The sequence below is a fragment of the Carcharhinus amblyrhynchos genome, chromosome 5 (assembly GCF_965287045.1).
Source record: "Carcharhinus amblyrhynchos chromosome 5, sCarAmb.v2.hapA, whole genome shotgun sequence".
Lineage (NCBI taxonomy): Eukaryota > Metazoa > Chordata > Chondrichthyes > Carcharhiniformes > Carcharhinidae > Carcharhinus > Carcharhinus amblyrhynchos.
In genome coordinates, this window is record NC_137328.1 from 35,116,233 (window position 1) to 35,139,041 (window position 22,809).

The window sequence follows — 22,809 nt, forward strand, 5'->3', positions numbered from 1 at the left end:
GTGCCTCTCTGAAGTTAGAGACTGGAATCTGCCCAAGACTAGGTTATTTCTCTGAAGTTATGGTGTGTGAGCGTATATCTTTGCCTGAGAGTCTGCTGTATGAGAGTCAGAAGACAGGTGTCTGTATGGATCTCTGTTCAGAGGTGTTAAGAGGCTGGAAGTCCAGTATCCATGTGGTTTTTGGTGTTAATTGGTTCAGAAGGAGGAATTTATGTCTATGGGATGATGTTTACAATTGGAACTTTAGAAATAGCTCGCTGTTAAGAATTGTAACTTGTCATGAATTTAGTTTAGTGAAAGTTATGCTAATTATTTCTTTTATTCTATGTTCTTAAATAAAGTTAGTTTTGATAAAAGTATCCTTGTGTGTCAACTGAATCATTGTTGGAGCAAAGCACCTTATGCTCATCCTAATGCCAAAATCAAAAGTAAAATGTTGGGGTCTAGGCTAATTTCATAATTTACCTTAGGATTTCTGATCTGATCCCTAACACCTGGAAAAATGGTTTTTAAGTCATGCTGTAGCACAATTGTATTAGTTCATGCTGTTCTAATTGTAATTTTCTAATTTGTTAACATTTTATGCAGTGAGGTAATACAGAATGCAGACTGATCACAAAAGAAATCTAACTGTCCTTACAAAATGGTGATTACAAAACAAAAGTGTCTGCCTATCATCAACAATCATAAGTGTAAACTTTGCTGGGATAAAGGTGAAATCTATTAGAAATTAAACTGGATATGATTATTCCATAAAGTACAAAATTCACTATTTTGTACTTCTTGACAAATATTCACACTATTAATTTGCAGATTTGTAAAGTTCAACTGAATCGTCTGAAACTTGAAGTCAATAGGTAGAATTCAAGAGTTCAAAGTCTGACCAAATTCTGATTCTTGATCATGATTCCCTGCAACCTCATGATATTTAAACCTAGGCCCAAATAAGGACTTTTGTGCTAAGCAAGCAATGAAAATGTTGTTGCATAACTGATATTACATAAGAACATAAGAAATAGGAGCAGGAGTAGGCCATCTGGCCCCTCGAGCCTGCCCCGCCATTCAATAAGATCATGGCTGATCTGTTGTGGCTTAGCTTCACATTCCCGCCCTCTCTCCATAACCCTTAATCCCCTCTCTTATCAAAAACCCATCAACCCGCGTCTTAAAAATATCTAGCGAGGTAGCCTCCACCACTTCAACGGGCAGAGAATTCCAGAGATTCACCACCCTTTGAGTGAAGAAGTTCCTCCTCAACTCCGTTCTAAACCGCCCCCCCTTTATCTTGAGGCTATGCCCCCTAGTCCTACTGTCCTTTCTGAGCGGGAAGAGTCTCTCCACCTCTATCCTATCCATCCCATTCATCATCTTATACGTCTCAATGAGATCTCCCCTCATTCTTCTAAACTCTAACGAGTACAAGCCTAGTTTATTCAGCCTCTCCTCATAGCTCAACCCCCTCAACTCCGGCATCAGCCTAGTAAACCTCCTCTGCACTCCCTCCAAGGCCAAAATATCCTTGCGTAAGTACGGCGCCCAAAACTGCACACAGTACTCCAGCTGCGGCCTTACCAATGCCCTATATAGCCGCAGCAAGACCTCCCTACTTTTATATTAATGCTGTCCATGCTCCCAGGTATAATTCTTTGAACTGATTTAATGTACATGTCAATCTTCAGTATCAAAAATACAATGGAGAGATAAATTTTACCTTTGTGCTTCAATTCGTGGTTTTTTAAGTTGTGTAATCTTATCAGAATCTGTAAGTAAAATAGGCACTGACACTTGTGATCACGACTTTCCTCATCTTGAAGTAAGGATTTCAGTGATTCCAAGACAAAGGTGGAATAGCTAAAAATAAAAACAATAGCATTAGATCACTTCTTAAATATCATGTATCAAACTTTTTCTACCCTCTGCTACTCCAGAGTTTCCAACCTTGATGTGTAATATTATGTAACAAAAAATTACATTAAGAGCTGACAGGCATAATTAAATATAAGCTGAGTACAGATCATAATTTTCTTTATTGTAAAATGTACTCTTCAGATCAGAAAACCTTTGTTAAAGGCATCAGAATTCCAGCAGTTATTGGACTGACAGCATCATCCCAACAGATTGCCTACTAAACTTACTTGTCAGTTTGTGCCAGTTTGCAAATTTCTTCTGCAGTGCTAATCTTCAGTGGTACACAATGTGCTTCGATGGCTTGATATGCCATTGGTGAGATGACTTATTGTAAATTAAGGAGACATCCAAGTTTGATAACGTTAAGAAATCCGACAACTACAATCACTCAATAGTTCGTCCATCTGTCTACTACCATAGCACTAGAACTGGAACCAGTTCAAGTGATTGTCATTTCTTAAAGAAAGTCTCATCAACAGGATTTTTGTAAGGACTGAATTATCACAATCTTAGAATTTTACAGCATTTATCACTTTTGAGGGTCAACCTTGAATTTATTAAATGCTGGCGCAGACTCGGGAGGTTGTATGGCCTACACCAAGTTCTTGTATATTTACAAACAATTTACTGGTTGACTACGTATGTCACACTGTTCTTTCCCATGCCTTTTTAAGTTTCTTTTTTCCAATATTCAGCAACTCCCTTCTTAAAAACTATTAAGAATATTGATTTCCCCACTGTTTATAATTGGACAATGTCCTAAGAACATTCTGCTTTAAAAAGAATCTCAGAATCTTTTTGTCACTACAAATAGCTTACATTCACATGTAGCAACAAATTCCCAACAAACAAGAGGAATATGTCCAAGTCTTGCACCATTTCTGAATTATCCAGGAGCTTGGGAAGCCTGTAGTTTTTTTGTTGTTTTTTCCACAGCAATGCCATGGCCAATCAGTCAACTTCTAAACTAATCAGTACCCTTTTGTCCTGTAGCATAAATTGTTTGAAATGTGGCACTCAAGTCTGTCTTGAGCTTTGCAACATGTCTTTTTTCTTTATTCCTTTGGCATTAATGACAGGCTATATAAATACTATGACTACAAAAGGCCAGAGGCTGGGAATTGTGTATCAAATAATTTCACCTTCCCACTCCTTAAAGCCTGCCTACCACCGAGAAGACAGAAGTTAGGAGTGTGATGGAATACTCTCCACTTGTGTGGATGAGTGCAGCTCCAGCAACATTCCAGCAGCCTGATGCTATGCACGTCAAAGCATCAGGCTCTGACCAGCATGCATCCAGCACCTTAAACACTCACTCCCTCTACAACAGGCGTCTAGTGGCAGCAGTGCATACCATATACAAGATCACTGAAGCAACTTGCCAAGGCTCCTCTGAAGGAAGCTTCTAAATCTGAACTTGCACCACTTAGAACAAGGGTAGCAGACATATAGAGATGCCATCAACTGCATGTTCCCTTCCAAGTCACACACCATCCCAACATAGAACGATATCACCATTGCCTTGCAATGCCAGGAAATTGCCGGACCTGCAGTTTCCAAAATGAAGGCAAAATTATTTCTATCTTTACAGATGCTGTCAGACCAGCTGAATATTTCCAGCATTTTCTGTTTTTATTTCAAATTTCCGGCATCCACACCCACTTGTTTTTGAAAGGTAAGCATTGAGAAGATGTTTGCGCTTGAATGCGAGACCAAGAATTAAGGTTTATTATATCTAATAGCTTCAAATAAATCAAATAGGGAGAATATTCTTCACCCAGAGAATACTTGGAATTTACTAATACAAGGAGTAGATGAGGCAAATGGTACATTAAAGGGGAAAAATTTATGTTTATGAGGGAGCAAGAAATAAAAGGAATTGTTGATGGTGTTGGAAAATGTTAAGGTGGGAAGAGACTCATTTGCAGCGTAAACATAAGAACATAATAAGAACATAAGAAATAGGAGCAGGAGTAGGCCATCTAGCCCTTCGAGCCTGCCCCGCCATTCAATAAGATCATGGCTGATCTGTTGTGGCTCAGTTCCACTTTCCCGCCCTCTCCCCATAACCCTTAATCCCCTCTCTTATCAAGAACCCATCAACCTGCTTCTTAAAAATATTTAGCGAGGCAGCCTCCACCACTTCAACGGGCAGAGAATTCCAGAGATTCACCACCCTTTGAGTGAAGAAGTTCCTCCTCAACTCCGTTCTAAACCGCCTCCCCGTTATCTTGAGGCTGTGCCCCCTAGTCCTACTGTCTTTTTTGAGCAGGAAGAGTCTCTCCACCTCTATCCTATCCATCCCATTCATCATCTTATACGTCTCAATGAGATCTCCCCTCATTCTTCTAAACTCTAACCACTGGCACAAACCTGTAAGACCAAAATTGCCTGTTTCTGTGTAAAAATACATATTCACATTTTTCCATTCCCTCCCTCACATCATCAAATCTAAAACTCCCTCCCAAATAGCATGAAATGCCAAACAATAATAGCTCCTAAAGACAAATTAATCAATTTCTAAAGAGGTGGCACTGTACCAGTGAAGAACATCTAACTACATAGCAAAAATGTAACTTTCGGTAAGGATACGATCCTCAAATTTGTAAACATCTTCAGGCTTATGTGCATCAGCATGACAGGGAGGAAGAAAGATGGACTGGTCCTGAGACTCGAACAGTGTTGCCTCGCTAGTTAAAGCTTTGGGAAACAAAATGTTAAAAATGTGTTATACATGCATTACAAAATAGCATTCATACATTCCACAATAAAAGCAACAGCTATTTCTTTTGCTATGTTCAGTGAAAGCATGTTCTATTCGTAACGTCAAGAATTCATAGCTTCTGGAACGGTCTTGTAGGACTAAGATGGCCACCAAGAATCAGGTGACCGTGGCTATTCAACACAAACCATCTGAAGCTTTCTGGAATGTTCTAATAGAATCACACTGGGTGTGGCCACTCCCGTGAATAAATATACGCAGAAGAATGTTGTTTGTAGAATTTGTATATGCTATTGTCTGCGATTTACCCAAAACTTGAAGTCAATAGACCTTTAGACTTCTTGTCTTCAAGATCAAAGTTTCACAAAAGAGAGCTGAAGAAACCAGATCCACAAAATAAGTGTGAAAGACCACCATCTGTATCATGATATATATTTGAACTTCCAAACCATTCTGATTAGACAATACCATGTGACTGAAACAGATTGGAGGTAAAGACTGGAATTCGCCGACTTTACCTTTGGCTGGGATTTTCCAGTCCGGCTGCTGTGAATGGAGATTTGGCCCAAAGCCAAATTCTCTGTTCTTAAGAACATAAGAAATAGGAGCAGGAGTAGGCCATCTAGCCCTTCGAACCTGCCCCGCCATTCAATAAGATCATGGCTGATCTGAAGTGGCTCAGTTCCACTGGGCTAGATGGCCTACTCCTGCTCCTATTTCTTATGTTCTTATTTCTTATGTTTCTCCCCATAACCCTTAATCCCCTTGCCTACCAAAAACCTATCTACCCGCATCTTAAATATACTTAGCGAGGAAGCCTCAACCACTTCAAAGGGCAGAGAATTCCAGAGATTCACCACCCTTTGAGTGAAGAAGTTCCTCCTCAACTCCGTTCTAAACTGCCTCCCCCCCTTATCTTGAGGCTGTGCCCTCTAGATCTGCTGTCCTTTCTGAGCAGGAAGAACCTCTCCACCTCTACCCTATCCATCCCTTTCATCATCTTATACGTCTCAATGAGATCTCCCCTCATCCTTCTAAACTCCAACGAGTACAAGCCCAGTATATTCAGCCTCTCCTCATAGCTCAACCCCCTCAATTCCGGTATCAGCCTAGTGAACCTCCTCTGCACTCCCTCCAAAGCCAAAATATCCTTGCGCAGGTGCGGCGACCAAAACTGCACACAGTACTCCAGCTGCAGCCTCACCAGTGCCCTGTACAGTTGCAGCAAGACCTCCCTACTTTTATATTCAATCCCCCTCACTATGAAGGCCAGCATCCCATTTGCCTTCCTGACCACCTGCTGCACCTGTAGGCTGGGTTTTTGCGACTCTGCACAAGGACCCCCAGGTCCCTCTGCACCGTAGCATGCTGCAGCTTTTTGCCCTGTACATAGTAGTCCTTCCTACCAAAGTGGATAACCTCACACTTGCCAACATTGTATTCCATCTGCCAGGTCCTCGCCCACCCGCCCAGCCTATCTAGATCCCTCTACAGACCTTCCACACCCTCTGCACAATTTGCCGTTCCACGAATCTTTGTGTCATCAGCAAATTTCGACACCTTACACTCGGTTCCCTCCTCCAGATCATCTATATAAATGGTAAATAGCTGAGGCCCCAGCACCTGATATAGTGAACAGGGCTGAAATGAAAGATATGTCAGACACAGCTTTGATACAGGTAATTTTACCAAAAAATTCTAAAGTTCAAAAAATATTGCTATCAATGCAGGGGTAGTTATGACTTAGAATAAACCTCCCTCTACACAAGTACGTGGCAGTGTAACAGTTTATTTACTGACACAAGTAGGCTTACATTAATACTACAATGAAGTTACTGTGAAAATCCCTAGTCGCCACACTCTGGCACTTGATTGGGGTACACTGAGGGAGAATTTAACATGGCCAATGCACCTAACCAGCAAGTCTTTCAAACTGTGGGAGGAAACCAGAGCACCCAGAGAAAACCCACACAGACACAGGGAGAACATGCAACTTCACACAGACAGTGACCCAAACTAGGAATTGAACCTGAGTTCCTGGCACTGTGAGGCAGCAATGCTAACCATTGTGCTGTCGTGCCAGGTGTATACCTTCGTATCGCATACCTTCAGTTCCTATATCCCACTTTATATATGTGTACATTCACCTCGGGTAGTCTCTGCAATGAATAGATTTCATTGGAGTTAAATCTTTTCAGCACCACTCGAACACTAGTTTTTCTCAGTATTTGCTCGTGTCGATCAAATTCTTCCACACAGTGCACTTTGCTGTATTCCTCAGCATTAACGCCCACCTCTCCCAACATGTTGCTCAACACATCTGTTATGTCAGGACAAGGCTCATTGGTATACAGCAGCAATCCGTACATAACCTGGCGAATATGCAACAAGCACCTATTACTGCTGGATCTGCCTGCATTCTCCACCTGGGTATGCAAAAACATCCTCTTTAAGATCAAGCAGTCACTAAGAAATGGGGCCAACTCTCCTTTGATCAGAGCAAGGCAAACCCATTCAGGGGCTTTGCTGGCCAATGCAGTGGGTATGTGGGATCTCACATCTTTATTCTGAAAGAACTTTGTAAGATCCACTTCTGAGGGGGTATATTCATCCATCAGGGAGTACAGAACTTTGCGGACCTCCTTGCGTTCGTTTTGTTTGAGGTATGTCAGAACATTTTCAACAGCCTCCTTTGGATCAGTAAATCTGGACAGCCAGCTGAGGAGCCCTTGAATCCGCATGTTTTTCCTTCCTGTGGAAGCAGAAGTCCTTGCATGGCAACGAACTCGGGCAAAAAAGGTCTCCAGGGAAGAAAGGTTCACGTAATCGTGGCAGTGCTGCCGCGCATACAACATCAGATAATTTCAGCTATTGTGTTTTGATCCAAAGACCCAGAAAACACCGCGGCATTTTGCAGAAAATCCCCACAAGCCAGCTGCTTCAGAAAAATCAGCATCATCTTTGCCTTTTAGGAACTGTAAAGTTTTAAAAGGCTCTCAGCCAGATTTCAAAACTCCAAGTCAATCTGCACAGATATCTGACTTCCTGATCTGAAAACCACAAGTGCCTAGTTTTGGGCCTACTGAGCACTTACCTCTTTGAAGGAATCCTGCATCAGGATATCTGGCGTCAACTATCTGAACCCACCTGAACCACAATCAAGAATGGGAAGACTCCTTTCCTTACTGGGCCCACAATTACTTGTTTCTTAGCTGCAACAACTAAATATGTGAGCTGTTTGCAAAACCTTTTCATTTAACCCTAATAGAAGTGCACTACCTTCTTTAACTGTATTTTTCTGAGGGTGTGGGATGTGACTGGATTGGGTTTAGATTTTGGGGGCAATTCTGTAAGTAAATAATCCTCTGTTTAAACTCATAAAAGTTGCTGCTGGTTCTTTAAAATTGACCACATGATATTTAAAAGTAGATATAAAAAAACTCATAAATACCACCTTTTGTCATAAACGTACAATTCTATACTTCAGTGTACTCCTGGTCTTCACTACTGCTTTTCATGTCCTTTAAAATATTTTTCCCAGTCTTAAGAATATTCTTCCCCTCTTTCATTCACTGTGATTCAAGTCTTTATTCTAATTTTAGTTGTTTGCTACAGAAAAGTCTTAAAACACTAAATCCTGTCTTTCAGTTATTTCCATCAGTTGCTTAGGAAATCCATTCTTTCAAAAAGTTGGCCATCTCTATGGGGATTGTAACAAGATTAAACAACCTTCAGATCTGAATATATTCCCCATACAATTGTCTTATAGGTTAACATTACCTGAAGTGGGTGGATCCAGAGTATCCACCCACCTTCAATATTAATGGATGGATGAAATATCTTCAATGTTAAGTACTCACTGACATGCAAATATGGAAACTGCTTCTTAGAGATTTTCTCCAAGGCAAATGTTGCTCCCCAACTATTCAAAGCCAACAACAATCTTCAGAACTGCAAAGATGCAAACTGAGCAGCCTCCCTATATTAAAGATTCTTTCATGCATCATGTACTTAACAGTCTAATATCTCATTAGCTGTCATTAAAGTGACTTGAGGGTTACATTCCTCCTCTCATGACTACTGATTCTCAATGCCCAATGTAATGAAAAAGCTTTGCATGGACCAATCCTCACAATGGGTGAGTTTGAGATGCATACATGATTTATCTTAATAACTCAACAAAATAATAATTAAACCTCAATAACTCTTCTTCTTGCATCCTGCCTCAGTTTAATAAGATTATTTATTAATCTTACTGACAATTATCAGTAATAGAATAACTAATACTATTAGTTAATATTAGTGTGAATTTAAATTATTACGTGTAGGCAGATTGTTTGATCTTATAATTATACTCTGCCCTGCAAGTTGGCTGCTTTACCTGTTATTCCTTTCTTTTCGATTATATTTTCTGCTGCTTTGGCCACAGCTTTCTGCAAAGTTTCATTCCCAACCTGATTCAGTCTGCGAGAGCTCAGGGCACGTTTCTGCTTGTTAGTGCCAAAGGCCTCAATGAGGGAATCCACCTAGAAGTCAACATCAAATCATTGAAATACTTTAATAGCAACACATCAGTTTGATCAATTACTTCCTTCCTATTCACTGGCCTGTACAGGCTGATTAAACTAAAACTCAATGCAATATTCTAATTAAGCAATCACCCCAAAAGCATGGAGAAATTGAGGTTTCCCACTTACTTTCACTTGTTTACCATTACCGAGCAAATTCCATTAGTTCTCATTTGTGACATGAGCACATAATGCCCTATGAGATGGAAAAGTAAACACAAACCAACTCAAAGTACTGAATTGTGCCTCCTGCCAGATGACAGCCAGATTTGTTAACGCCTACGAGAAAGCCTCATACATTCAGCTGAAGGATGTCATTAAAACGTAACATCACCAACGTTGAGAAAAACTCACTCCATTATTGCACTAGAACAGTCCATTGATGAGAGACATAAGGTAGAAGTGAAGGGGTGAGAATGACTAGAGCAGTAATTCGATCTAAGGGAATCAAGAATACTGGCAATTATTTATAAAGCAACATTCAAAGCCCAATATATTAAAAAAACAGGTTGACAATATTTCAGCCTAGTGTGGAGAAAGGAATGAGAAAGAACTTTACAAACACATAAACGTGTTGGTAAACAGGGTGAATTGTGTCCTTTCCAGCTGCTACCTTAACTTTTCCATCGTGATGTCCAGTTGTATTCCGAAGAATGATCTTGCCTCCATTTGCTTGTTGTCTTTCAAACAATTATCACTCATTAAGTAAATGAAGAATCTAAATTCAATCGCTGGGTTGTTAGTCCAATATCACAATCACCAAACTACGGTACTACTAAATATAAATTTATGTCAGAGAACCTTATTGTTAAGCAATCAATTGTGTCTTGCTCTATATTTCCATTTGCTGAACTTGTGGTCATGGTGAATTTATACATAACATAGGAAATAGGAGCTGGAATAGGAAACTGATCCAAAGCTCAGCAAGATCATAGCTGATTATTTACCTCAACTTCATCTTCCTGTACTAACCCCATCTCCCTTGATTCAATAAGTACCCACAATTCTATCAACCTCAGTCTTGAATACTGTATACTCAATGATGGAGCACTCACAGTTCTCTGGAGTAGAGAAGTCCAACGATTCAGAACCCTTTGAGTGAAAACAATTCTGCCTCATTTCAGCCCTAAATGGCAGACCCTCTATTCTTAGATTGTGACCCTACATTCTATATTCCGCAGAGAGAGAATATTTCATAAGAACATAAGAAATAGGAGCAGGAGTAGGAGTAGGCCATCTAGCCCTTCGAGCCTGCCCCGCCATTCAATGAGATCATGGCTGATCTGTCGTGGCTCAGTTTCACATTCCCACCCTCTCCCCATAACCCTTAATCCCCTCTCCTATCAAAAACCCATCAACCCGCGTCTTAAAAATATTTAGCGAGGTAGCCTCCACCACTTCAACAGGCAGAGAATTCCAGAGATTCACCACCCTTTGAGTGAAGAAGTTCCTCCTCAACTCCATTCTAAACCGCTCCCCCTTTATCTTGAGGCTGTGCCCCCTAGTCCTACTATCCTTTCTGAGCGGGAAGAGTCTCTCCACCTCTATCCTATCCATCCCATTCATCATCTTATACGTCTCAATGAGATCTCCCCTCATTCTTCTAAACTCTAACGAGTACAAGCCTAGTTTATTCAGCCTCTCCTCATAGCTCAACCCCTCAACTCCGGTATCAGCCTAGTAAACCTCCTCTGCACTCCCTCCAAGGCCAAAATATCCTTGCGTAAGTACGGCGCCCAAAACTGCACACGGTACTCCAGCTGCGGCCTCACCAATGCCCTATATAGCCGCAGCAAGACCTCCCTACTTTTATATTCAATCCCCCTCGCTATGAAGGCCAGCACCCCATTCGCCTTCCTGACAACCTGCTGCACCTGCAAGCTGGGTTTTTGCGACTCATGCACAAGGACCCCGAGGTCCCTCTGCACCGTCGCCTGCTGCAGTTTTTCGCCACGTAAGTAATAATCCTTCCTACCATTATTCCTACCAAAGTGGACCACCTCGCACTTGCCAACATTAAATTCCATTTGCCAGTTCCGGGCCCATTCGCCCAGACTATCTAGATCCTTCTGTAGACTCTCCACACCCTCCGCACAATTTGCCATTCCACCAATCTTGGTGTCATCAGCAAATTTCGACACCATACACTCAGTTCCGTCCTCCAGATCATCTATATAAATGGTAAATAGCTGAGGCCCCAGCACCGACCCCTGGGACACTCCACTAGTCACCATCTGCCAATCCAAATAGCACCCATTGACCCCCACTCTCTGCCTCCTATTTGACAACCAAGCCTCTATCCACGCTAACACCCTACCCCCAACTCCATGTCCCCTGACCTTCTGCAATAACCTCTTGTGAGGTACCTTGTCAAACGCCTTCTGAAAATCAAGAAAGACCACATCCACCGGCTCTCCTCTATCCACCGCCCTAGACACATCCTCATAGAACTCCAGTAAATTTGTCAGACACGACTTCCCTTTAACGAAACCGTGCTGTGTCTGCTCTATCAAGCAATTCCCCTCAAGATGCCTCGCTATTTCCTCCTTGATGACGGATTCTAACATTTTACCTACAACAGACGTTAAACTAACCGGCCTATAATTCCCTGCCTTTTGCCTGGCACCCTTCTTAAACAATGGCGTAACATTAGCCATTTTCCAATCTTCCGACACTTCCCCAGAATCCAGCAACGTCTGAAAAATAACCACCAAGGCATCCACTATCACCTCCACCATTTCTTTCAGAACCCTCAGATGCATTCCATCCGGTCCTGGCGACTTGTCCACAATCAGCCCCTCCAGTCTGTCAAGCACCGCCTCTCTAGTAACAGTAATGTCATTAAGACCCTCCAGTCCTACCACCTTTCCATCTCTAACACCCGGCAAATTATTCACGTCCTCCTCCGTGAAGACAGAAACAAAAAAGTTATTCAAGACCTCAGCCATATCCCCATCCCCTACCACTAAGTCCCCCTTCTCATCCTCTAAGGGACCAACGTTCACCCTAGCCAGCCTCTTCCTTTTTATGTATTTATAAAAACTCTTGCTATCCTTTTTTATATTAAGCGCTAGCCCAGCTTCATAGTTTCTCCTACCCTTCTTTATCAACTTCTTTGTCAATCTTTGTTAACATTTAAACCTCTCCCAATCCTCTTCTCGCCCACTGCTCTTAGCTACTCTAAACGCCTCCGCTTTTAATTTAACACTTTCCTTCACCTCCTTTGTTATCCATGGCTTATTACCTCTCCTCCTACGGTCCTTTTTGACCATCGGAATAAATTTCTGCTGAGCACCAAGAAAGATCTCCTTAAAGATCCTCCACTGCTCCTCAGCAGACCTACCTTCCAACGCGCTCCCCCAGTCCACATTTGCCAATTCTTCTCTCATCCTACCGTACTCCCCTCTGTTCAATCAAAGGACGCGTGTGTCTACACAATCAAGCCTCTTAAGAATTATACATGTTTCAATTAGAACATTTCTCTTTCTTCAAAATGCCAGGGAGTGTAGGTCCAGTCTAGTCAATCTCTCCTCATAAGACAATCCCCTCATCCCAGAGGCCAGTGAAGTAAATTTTCATTGCACTCTTGCCCATGTCTTTCTGGCTGGTGGAGGTGATGTTTGAGAAGCGCTGAAGAAGCCTTGGCAAGTAGATGTAATGCATCCCACAGATGTAATCTTTGTCAAGTGCTGCACAGAGTAATTACCTTCTCCCTGTAAGATGTAAGTTTTTCTTTGGTATCTCCTTCTGTAGCAGATTCTCCTGAGAAGATGACAAAAGCATCAATATGTTGCTTCAATTCATTATTGGACATTTCAATCAATTCTTGGTTAAAAGACTAGCACTGGAAACACAATTGATTTCACAGGTGATGGTGCTTTAGTTCCTTGCTAGACCATAATAAAACATAGTTCCAGACATCCTCCAATAAATTCCAAGAAATAAACAAAGTGCATTTATACTGTACCGCATCACATTTCTCAAACATCCTTGAATACATAATATGGAGTCCTGTTCACCTATTACTTCTACTCTCAATGACTAAGCATGGCTCCTAGTCCTGTAACATCTTTACCCTTGCGTTTAAATTTTCAATTTTGTTATCCCTTTCCATCTTTGCAACCTCTTAAAACTCTAACCCATTTGCCTGTTCCACCACCCATTCTCGACTGGCCCTGCTTTCTTGAGCAATTTACCACTACTGTCCCCACACTGTCTTTTGTATATACCATTGTTTCCACATGCCTTGAAACATCTAGGCCCCACACTCTCAAATTCCATTTCTACCCTCCCTCAAGTCCATTTCATTGGGCACCATTCCACCAACTCTTCCTTTGGCCCAGCAATGACTTCCCTTCTCGCACTCATATCACTGCCTCAAGTCCCTCAGGAATGGGCTCTTGGCCCCTTCATGTTTACTTCCGGAGTACCCCAAAAACATGTCCCTGGTCCCCTCGTTTTCCTCATTTACAATGTGTTGTATTTCACATGAACACTGAACTCTACCCCTGCTATCAAACCCTCTGCCAACTTTTGCCATCAGACTGCTTGCAACTTCTCTCTGGGCAGTTTGCTCCAGTCAAACATCAGGAAGCCTGAAGTTATTATCTTCAGCCACCTGCATAGACACCAGGCCCTGCCCATCAGTTTGATTCCCCTCCAGATATTGTCCCAATCTGTTGAAAAATTGGCATCCAATGTCAACCAGAGCTTCTGAACCTATATCTTGGGTATCACAAGACCACCTATTTCTATCTCCCCAACATTTGCAACATCTGCCCCTACCTCAGTCCACCTACACACAAAATCTTCATCCATGCTTTTGTCATTTTCAGACTCAACTATTCAAACATCCTCCTGACTGGTCTCCATGACTTCATCCTCTGTCGATTTTAGTTCAGTAAAAAGTCTGACAACACCAGGTTTTAGTCCAACCGATTTATTTGATAATCGGTTGGACTAAAACCCGACTTTTTACTGTGTTTACCCCAGTCCAACGCCAGCATATCCACATCATGATTTTAGTTCATCCAAAGTTGTAATCTTACTCTGCACCAAGTCCCACTTGTCCATCACTTATCTATGCTAACCTACTTTGTTCCTAGTCACCCAAAGCCTCTAACCACAATTTGAAATTCTCATGTGTTTGAACTTTCTTTTAGCAACGCCTTTGCCTATCTTTATATCTTCTGTCTTCCAACTCCCTATCTTCTCCAGCTGTGCAATCGCCCTCCCCACATTATCTGTTCCTCTATCTATGATCTTTTGTATCCTAGCCCACATTCTGAAATTCCCTACTTAAATTTCTGCAATTCAGGGCCCTTCCCAACACCAATTCCTTTGACCAACAAGCTCACAGGCACCCATCTAATATCTCTCTGAATCAGTACCCTACTTTGGCTGATGATATTTCTACGAAGTGCCTCAAATGCTTCTACATTAACTACAACACATATCTAAGTTGCAAAGAAGCCTGATTTAGTCATATCTAAATATGTGCACTGGGTGGGCAAAAGCTACATACTGAAGGGACTTACCAGGAAAGAAAGGTTGCATATTGAACAGCTGAGCATCATACACTTCCATTTTCCCTGTGTTTTTATTTAGCACACCAACAAAATACCTGAATAGAATAGGAACACATTTTTGTGCAATAACTTATCAATCATTTGCATTACTGGAGCTGTAATTTCTAAGTATTAGCCTTTTAACTTACACAAAAACCAGAAACGCAAAAAAAAAGTCACTTTTCTATCAATGCTGCAACACAGTTTTTCAGCCTCCTCTAAGCAGGCTAAACGTCCCATCAAAATGTAACATACAGCAGCCAAATTAACTACATATATAAAAAATATAAAACAAAAGGTAACTTGAACAGCCCAAGTAATCTACATTATACAATTAAACTTTCTGCCTTGCCAATTTTCCAGATTGAGAAGATGATACTGGAGTCTCAGAAGATCATCATTACAGCCAAGGTAAAAATAAAAACATTACTGGTAGCAATGAGCAAAGGTCCTAGTTTTGACGCACAATCTATGGCAGGCTCGTTGATTTTAGGTAGAAGAGATACCACAGCTGAGCACAGCACCTCCTCACAGGACAGTAAAACGTTGGCCAGGGAATGTCCTCCAACATACTGTGCTGGAAACATCCACCTGGATGTCAGATGGCAGCAGTATCAAGGTTGACTGTGATTCACACCACCCATGCCAATTCCCCCCCATTCTATCTCTTTCTCAGTGGTTAAAAAATTCTCAACACTCAGCCATAAAGAACGTTCAGAAACTCACTAAGTTACGAAAACCGTTCATTGGGAGAAAATGAGAGAAATCAAAACCTGATAAAGTGCAAGGAACTGGTGTACTCTTTGTTACTTTGGCCAAACTATGGACATGTATTAGTTCATAAAGTGTTCACTTTGCTGATGAATTCTTATTTTAAATTAGCCACCTTAGCTCATAGGACAGGAGAGAAATTTTCCTGACTTCCATCATTATCCAGCAATCTCTGCTGAAATGTACATTAATGTAAGTATTGAGTGAAAACATGACTCAAGGTTCATAGTTATAGCAGTCACCATTTACACAAGGTAGCAAAACATCACAAAGCTTTATAAGGACACAAACATTACACCATTAAGCCACACAGTATTACTCTGCTGCTAATGGTATGTGTGTCTCAATCAAGCTGCAAAGTGTGGTTAACTTAAATAATACTTCAAGAATTAATACACAAGTCAATTGAGAAGCTGCAGGTATTGTGACAGGTATGTACTGTTAAAGAGTTTGTACATGCTACATAATTACTGTTGACACAGAAACCTGAATGAGACAGTGTGTGACATTCACAGGAAGTTCATACACATACCAGATTTTACATTTATGATATATTATAGTGTTAAAGTTTATCAGAAAGAATGCTGAGAACTTAGCGAACTGTATGTTGTGGATTAAAAATTCTGTAAGTACTCAAAGCATAAAAACAGAAATAAGTTGCTGGAAACACTCAATCAAGGTTTTCTACATGCAGGTCAGTTTTCTTGTGTTTGAAACACAGAAACTAGGTGCAGGAATAGGCCATTTGACCCGTTGAGCCTGCTCCGCCATTCAATATGATCATGGTTAATCCCCAATCTCAATGCCATATTTATTATTTCTCCTCAGACCCTTTATGCCATTAAAATCTAAAGAAATCTATCTCTTTCTTGAATATATCCAGTGACTTGATTTCCAAGCCTTATGTGGTAGTGAATTCCACGGGTTCGCTACCATTTTGAGTGAAGAAATTTGACCTCATCTCAGTCCTAAATGGTCTACCCTGTATTCTCATCCAGACTGGAGGCCTGTGAGCAGCAGTGTGCCACAGGAATCAGTGCTGGGTCCACTGTTATTTGTCATTTATATAAATGATTTGAATGAGCATATAGAAAGCAAGGTTAGCAAGTTTGCAGATGACACCAAAATTGGTGGTGTAGGGGGCGGGTTGTCTAAGACTACAACGGGATTTTGATTAACTGGGCCAGTGGGCCGAGGAATGGCAGATGGAATTTAATTCAAATAAATGCAAGGTGTTGCATTTTGGTAAGACAAATCCAGACAGGACAGGCACAGTTAATGATGGGGCCCTGGGGGATGTTGTCAAACAGAGAGACCTAGGGATGCAGTCACATAGTTTCTTGAAAGTGGCATCATAGGTAGACAGGGTGGTGAAGAAGGCATTTGGCACATTTGCCTTCATCGGTCAAAGCACTGAGTGTAGGAGTTTGATCTCGCCTGGGCAAATCTTTCAAAGAGTTATCTACTGATTCCTCATCCTGCAAATTTATTATCCTTACTTTACAATGTGGTAGGTCAAACTGTAAGGAAGACAATTTTATTCCAACTAATCTACATCAGGTGTAAAAAGTGACAAGAGTGTGCCAGTTTGTCATCACTTTTCCTTCCTCTTCTCACATGTTGACAACTTTTTGCATCTTTTCAGCACTTTACACATAAATGGAATTCTGCCCTCAAGTCACAAGAAAAACGCTTACTTGCACAATGAGTTACACTTCAGGGCACTGGATCCAAAATTATTTCCAACGTATGTCAATCTATCTGTCTCAGCAGACTACAAGGGATGAAGAAGAATCATCTTGATTAAGTGGAACAAACTAGCAACATTGTTAACATCATTTAAAGAGAGTAACCAGCCTTGGCAGTCTGAACAATGGCATGAATAAATATTCTTCACTCAAATCTTACCAAGATAAGCTGATCCTTCTTCCGGGGGTGATTTGTGTGTATATTTTTGTGCAGCTGAAATTTCACTTTTTCTGAATTTGAGAGTTTCCCATTGGAAAACTGAACTGCAAAACAGGACAACATTTTTATAAATGTAATTAGCATTCCAGAGCATAACCTGTATAGCAATCAAATAGTTCTGGGTAACTTTTTCTTTTACAATCAATGCATTATGATTAATTTTTAAACTGAACATGAATAAATTCCTGTGTTCTTGGGTTGTGGGAAAGGTTAGCAAAGCAATGTTTGTTGCCCTGAACCTATTAAAACTCAATTACGTCCTTAGGGCTGCAGTCATGTGTAGACCAGGGTAGAGTAGAGCACCAGGTTCCCTTTCCTGAAGGACATTCATGGACCAGTTGGATTATGATAATTTGTCTGCTTTGATGTTATTTTATCTGGAGTTAGCCCATAATTACTAAATTTATTGAATTCAATTGCACAATTTTCCATGGTAGGATGTGAACTCATTGTTTGTGGATTGCTGATGCAAAATCAGGGCTACCAAGTCACCATATGCTACACATCAAGTCTGTCATAACATAATTACATGGGAATAAAAATTGGGCCCATCATGTACGTGTCATTGACTTGTTAATTCAAGGCTTCTATGTTAGTGGAATAAATATAAATCACCCACTGAGAAATTTAAATAAAACGGAACAATGTGTCTTTTTTTGATTATTCAATAGCAGTAATTTGAATTAAACATCTTTGAATTAAAAGTATACTGATATTTAGTATGAACAATGTAGTTCAGCTAGTAAATAGTGCTCAGTTCTATTTGCCAGTTTCTTCCAACTCTCAGAACTAGAAACATAGGAATTAGGAGCAAATTCAGCCCTTTGAGCCTGCTCTGTCATTCAATCAGATAATGGTTGATCTCTTCCTGGTCTCAAATCCACCTCCCCACCTGTTCTCCATATCCCTTTAACCCATTTTTTAAAATTAGAAATATATCTATTTCCCTCTTGAAACCATTTAATGATTCAGACCCACCATGCTATGGGACAACGAGTTCCATAACTTCACCACCCTCTGCGAGTTGTTCCTTTTCATTTCATGTTTAAATCTACCGCTTCTCAACCTACACCTGTGACTCTTGTTCTAGATTGCCCCATAAGTGGAAACATTTGGTCTACATTTACTCTATCAATCCCTTTTAGAATTTTATATACTTCGATCAGATCCCCTCATCTTACTCACCACCTTTTTAAAGTCTAATCTAATACAATCTGGAGTTCTAATGTTTAACCTCACTTTTTCCCCTTTCCAATTGAATCTTAAATCTTACCATGATGTGGTCACTGCTCCCATGGTATTCATCCACACTCAGTTCATCTACCTGAGCTATTTCATTACTCATAACCAAATGCAGTAAGATTTCTAAATAAGATACGCCATCTGAATGAGCCACATGTCAGTCGTGGCTCAGTAGCACTCTCACCCAAGTCAGAACATTCTGAGTTGAAGTCCCACACTAGGCCTCAAGCACAAAATTCAAGGCTGACATTTCAGTGCAGAACTGAGTGTGCTACACTATCGAAGACAATGCTAAACTCAGGTTAACACAGAAATTCCCATGTCATTCTTTTGAAGAGGGAGGGAGTTATCCTTGTGTCCTGTCAATCAACATCATCTGAACATGTCATCTAATCATTATATCAGGTTGAAAGTAGGACACATAAATCACTGCTTCTCCTGGTGCCTTCAACAATGAGACAGGAAGTAACAGGACAGATGTTACACATCCTGCATGCACGGACTGGTGCCATGGGGACGGAATGAGATTTTGGGGGTTACCGAGAAGTGGACCAGGATATCAAAGGGTGAATAGTCCCTTCAGAAAGGTGAAAGGGGAGGGGAGCATGGAAAATGTGCACTAAATTAATCCATTGGGCAGCACGGTGGTTAGCAGTACTGCCTCACAGTGCCAGGGACCTGGATTCAATTCCAGTCTTGGGTGACTGTGTGGAGTTCACCCCATGGGTTTTCTCAAGGTGCTCTGGTTTCCTCCTACAGTCCAAAGATGCAGTGGTTTAAATGGGTTAGCCATGATAAATGCACAGGGATGGGATGGAAGGCTGAGGTGGGATGTTCTTTTGGAGAGTCAATGCAGACTTGACAGGCCGCATGACCTCTTCCTGCACTGTAAGGATTCTGTGGTTCTAATGGAGTACTGTGGCCCTGGTGTAGAAGGTGAGAAGGGGAGTTGGCGAAGAGAGGAGTGAATATTATGCAAGAGGATTCAATAAATCACAATGGGGATCTTTAGGTGTTGTCTGACTGATAATTTGCAGCATTTTTGTATCTTTATTTCAGACTTCCAGCATTACATTACTTTGCTTTTCAGTTACTGCGCTTCTTTGAGCATCATCATATTTTCACATTGCCATCTGTTATTCTGACTTCTATATTACCCACAGTAACTACGTTGCAAAAGCACATCACCGGCTAAGGTTATCTGAAACATACTATTTTCTGTGACTCTCCCTTCACCCACCCACTGTCCTCCAGTTCTCTCCTCTTGTCTGTCTCACTGTCATCTAACACTCAGACTCTGTGTCCACGTTTCTCTCCCTCTGTCTCACCACTACCCATCAGTCCGGTCTTTCCCCGCTGCCCGTCTCATCCAGGATAAATTCGCAGCCGTTACCAAGTGTGGCCGATTGTTCCGGACCCAATTCCGCTAAATCTCTGTATTTCCACACACTGACCGCCGCCATCACAGACACCAAACAGGCCGCTCATTTATAAAACAGGACCACACATCAGCGCCTGGCACGGACAAACCGCTCGGCACCAGCTACACCGCCATCTACAGCACAGAGCAGTTCGGCGCCAGCAACACCGCCATCTACAGCCCAGAGCAGCTCGGCGCCAGCAACACCGCCATCTACAGCCCAGAGCAGCTCGGCGCCAGCAACACCGCCATCTACAGCCCAGAGCAGCTCGGCGCCAGCAACACCGCCATCTACAGCCCAGAGCAGCTCGGCGCCAGCAACACCGCCATCTACAGCCCAGAGCGACTCGGCGCCATCAACACCGCCATCTACAGCACAGAGCAGCTCGGCGCCAGCAACACCGCCATCTACAGCCCAGAGCGACTCGGCGCCAGCAACACCGCCATCTACAGCCCAGAGCGACTCGGTGCCAGCAACACCGCCATGTACAGCCCAGAGCAGCTCGGCGCCAGCAACACCGCCATCTACAGCACAGAGCGGATCGGCGCCAGCAACACCGCCATCTACAGCACAAAGTGGCTCGGCGCCAGCAACACCGCCATCTACAGCACAGAGCAACTCGCAGCCAGGAACACCGCCACCTACAGACCCAGAGCAGCTCGGCGCCGACGATACCGCCACCTACAGACCCAGAGCCGCTCGGCGCCGACGATACCGCCACCTACAGACACAGAGCCGCTCGGCGCTAGCTACACCGCCACCTACAGCACACAGCCCACTCAGCGCCAGCAACATCGCCACCTACAGGCCCAAAGCCGCTCTGCACCGGCGATATCTCCACCTATAGCCCAGAGCATGTCGGCGCCAGCAATACCACCATCAACAGCCTAGAGCCACTCGGCGCCAGCAACACCGCTACCCACAGCCCAGAGCAGATCGGCGCCAGCAATGCCGCCACCTACAGGCCCAGAGCAGATCGGCGCCAGCAACACCGCCACCTACAACACAGAGCCGCTCGGCGCCAGCAACACCGCCACTGACAGCACAGAGCCGCTCGGCGCCAGCAACACCGCCACTGACAGCACAGAGCCGCTCGGCGCCAGCAACACCGCCACCGACAGCACAGAGCCGCTCAGCGCCAGCAATACCGCCGCCTACAGACCCAGAGCAGCTCGGCGCCAGCAAAACCATCACCTACAGCACAGAGCCGCTCGGCGCCAGCAACACCGCCATTCACAGCCCAGAGCCGCTCGGCGCCAGCAACACCGCCATCCACAGCCCAGAGCCGCTCGGCGCCAGCAACACCGCCACCTACAGACCCAGAGCCGCTCGGCGCCAGTAACACCGCCGCCTAGGGCCCAGAGCCGCTCGGCGCCAGTAACACCGCCACCTAGGGCCCAGAGCCGCTCGGCGCCAGCAACGTCGCCACCTACAGGCTCAGAGCACATCGGCGCCAGCAACACCGCCACCTAGGGCCCAGAGCCGCTCGGCGCCAGTAACACCGCCACCTAGGGCCCAGAGCCGCTCGGCGCCAGCAACGTCACCACCTACAGGCTCAGAGCACATCGGCGCCAGCAACACCGCCACCTACAGACCCAGAGCCGCTCGGCGCCAGTAACACCGCCACTGACAGCACAGAGCCGCTCGGCGCCAGTAACACCGCCACCTACAGACCCAGAGCCGCTCGGCGCCAGTAACACCGCCAGATCGCCTTTGGAATGTTGCCATAGAGGTCAAAACCTCACATCGTGACCTGCTGAAGATTTGGATCTAAAAATAACTTGTATTTATATAACGCCTTAAACGGTTTCACAGCAGTGTTATTTACTCTTAGTCATATGAAAATATGATGATAGATGACCAAATGCTTGGTCAAAAAGGTATGTTTCAAGGCCAATATTTCGGTGAGAAAGTTAAAAGGCAGAGATTGTTATAAATTATTCAGCGGGTGTCACGAAGAAGTTCAAAGGCTTGTAAGGTTGAACAGTAAGTAGTTTTTGTTGATAACACATAACTATATACGTATGTACAAAAGATAGCCCAGACTAGGAGCTAACCATGTTGATTTGTACTCCAGTCTCTCCACATCATACTGTGGCTGTACTGTTCTTCAGTCCCACGTTAATCCTTACTATGCCAAATCACCTTAGACTATAGAGAGGTCTAATAATGGCATTCCAGAATTGAGAGTCTTGGCAACTGTCGGCACAGACAGCAATGATATCCCTCCACCAACCCACCTGGGTAAAGCTTCCTTTAATCTCCCACTTGCCCCAACCCTGAACTTGTATCTTTCTGTAATTTCCTCCTTAACCCCTCCATCCTATCACAAACCCTTTTTCTTTCCAAAACCCTTGCATGCGTTGTTGCCTCCCAAATTTTTCCCAGAACTTCCATGGAAACCTCCAAACAGGTTTGTACCCCTGCAACGGTGTCAAATCAGCTCTAAGTTCTTAACTGACATCCTATGTGACCATGACCAGGGTAAGCTTGCCCTCCTCATCCTTCTCAATCTGTCCATAACCGTTGATGCTGCTGACTTCACCATCCTTCTCCATCGTCTCTCCACTGGGTGGAGCTGCTCTCATATGGTTTCTTTCTAATCAAAGCTAGAGAATCATTTGCAATAGCTTCTCCTTGTG

At 43.0% G+C, this 22,809-nt stretch overlaps 1 protein-coding gene across 2 annotated transcripts in view; it reads right to left on the reverse strand.

Moving 5' to 3' along the window:
* The window catches only part of polr1e (RNA polymerase I subunit E), a 41,278-nt gene extending 19,636 nt beyond the window's left edge, over positions 1 to 21,642 (reverse strand). The window contains exons 1-9 of one of the 2 annotated variants that reach the window (XM_080188627.1): positions 21,366 to 21,642; positions 17,445 to 17,548; positions 17,234 to 17,310; positions 14,736 to 14,821; positions 12,905 to 12,960; positions 9,012 to 9,156; positions 4,501 to 4,608; positions 2,136 to 2,232; positions 1,712 to 1,851 (exon numbers count right to left, since the gene is read on the reverse strand). In XM_080188627.1, the coding sequence (XP_080044753.1) occupies positions 1,712 to 1,851; positions 2,136 to 2,232; positions 4,501 to 4,608; positions 9,012 to 9,156; positions 12,905 to 12,960; positions 14,736 to 14,821; positions 17,234 to 17,310; positions 17,445 to 17,548; positions 21,366 to 21,615 (1,063 nt within the window). In that variant the 5' untranslated portion in view covers positions 21,616 to 21,642. Of the gene's footprint in view, positions 1 to 1,711; positions 1,852 to 2,135; positions 2,233 to 4,500; positions 4,609 to 9,011; positions 9,157 to 12,904; positions 12,961 to 14,735; positions 14,822 to 17,233; positions 17,311 to 17,444; positions 17,549 to 20,139; positions 20,396 to 21,365 lie in introns of those variants that run through there. The other variant, XM_080188628.1, reaches the window with a different exon arrangement.
* Positions 21,643 to 22,809: the final 1,167 nt, after the last annotated feature.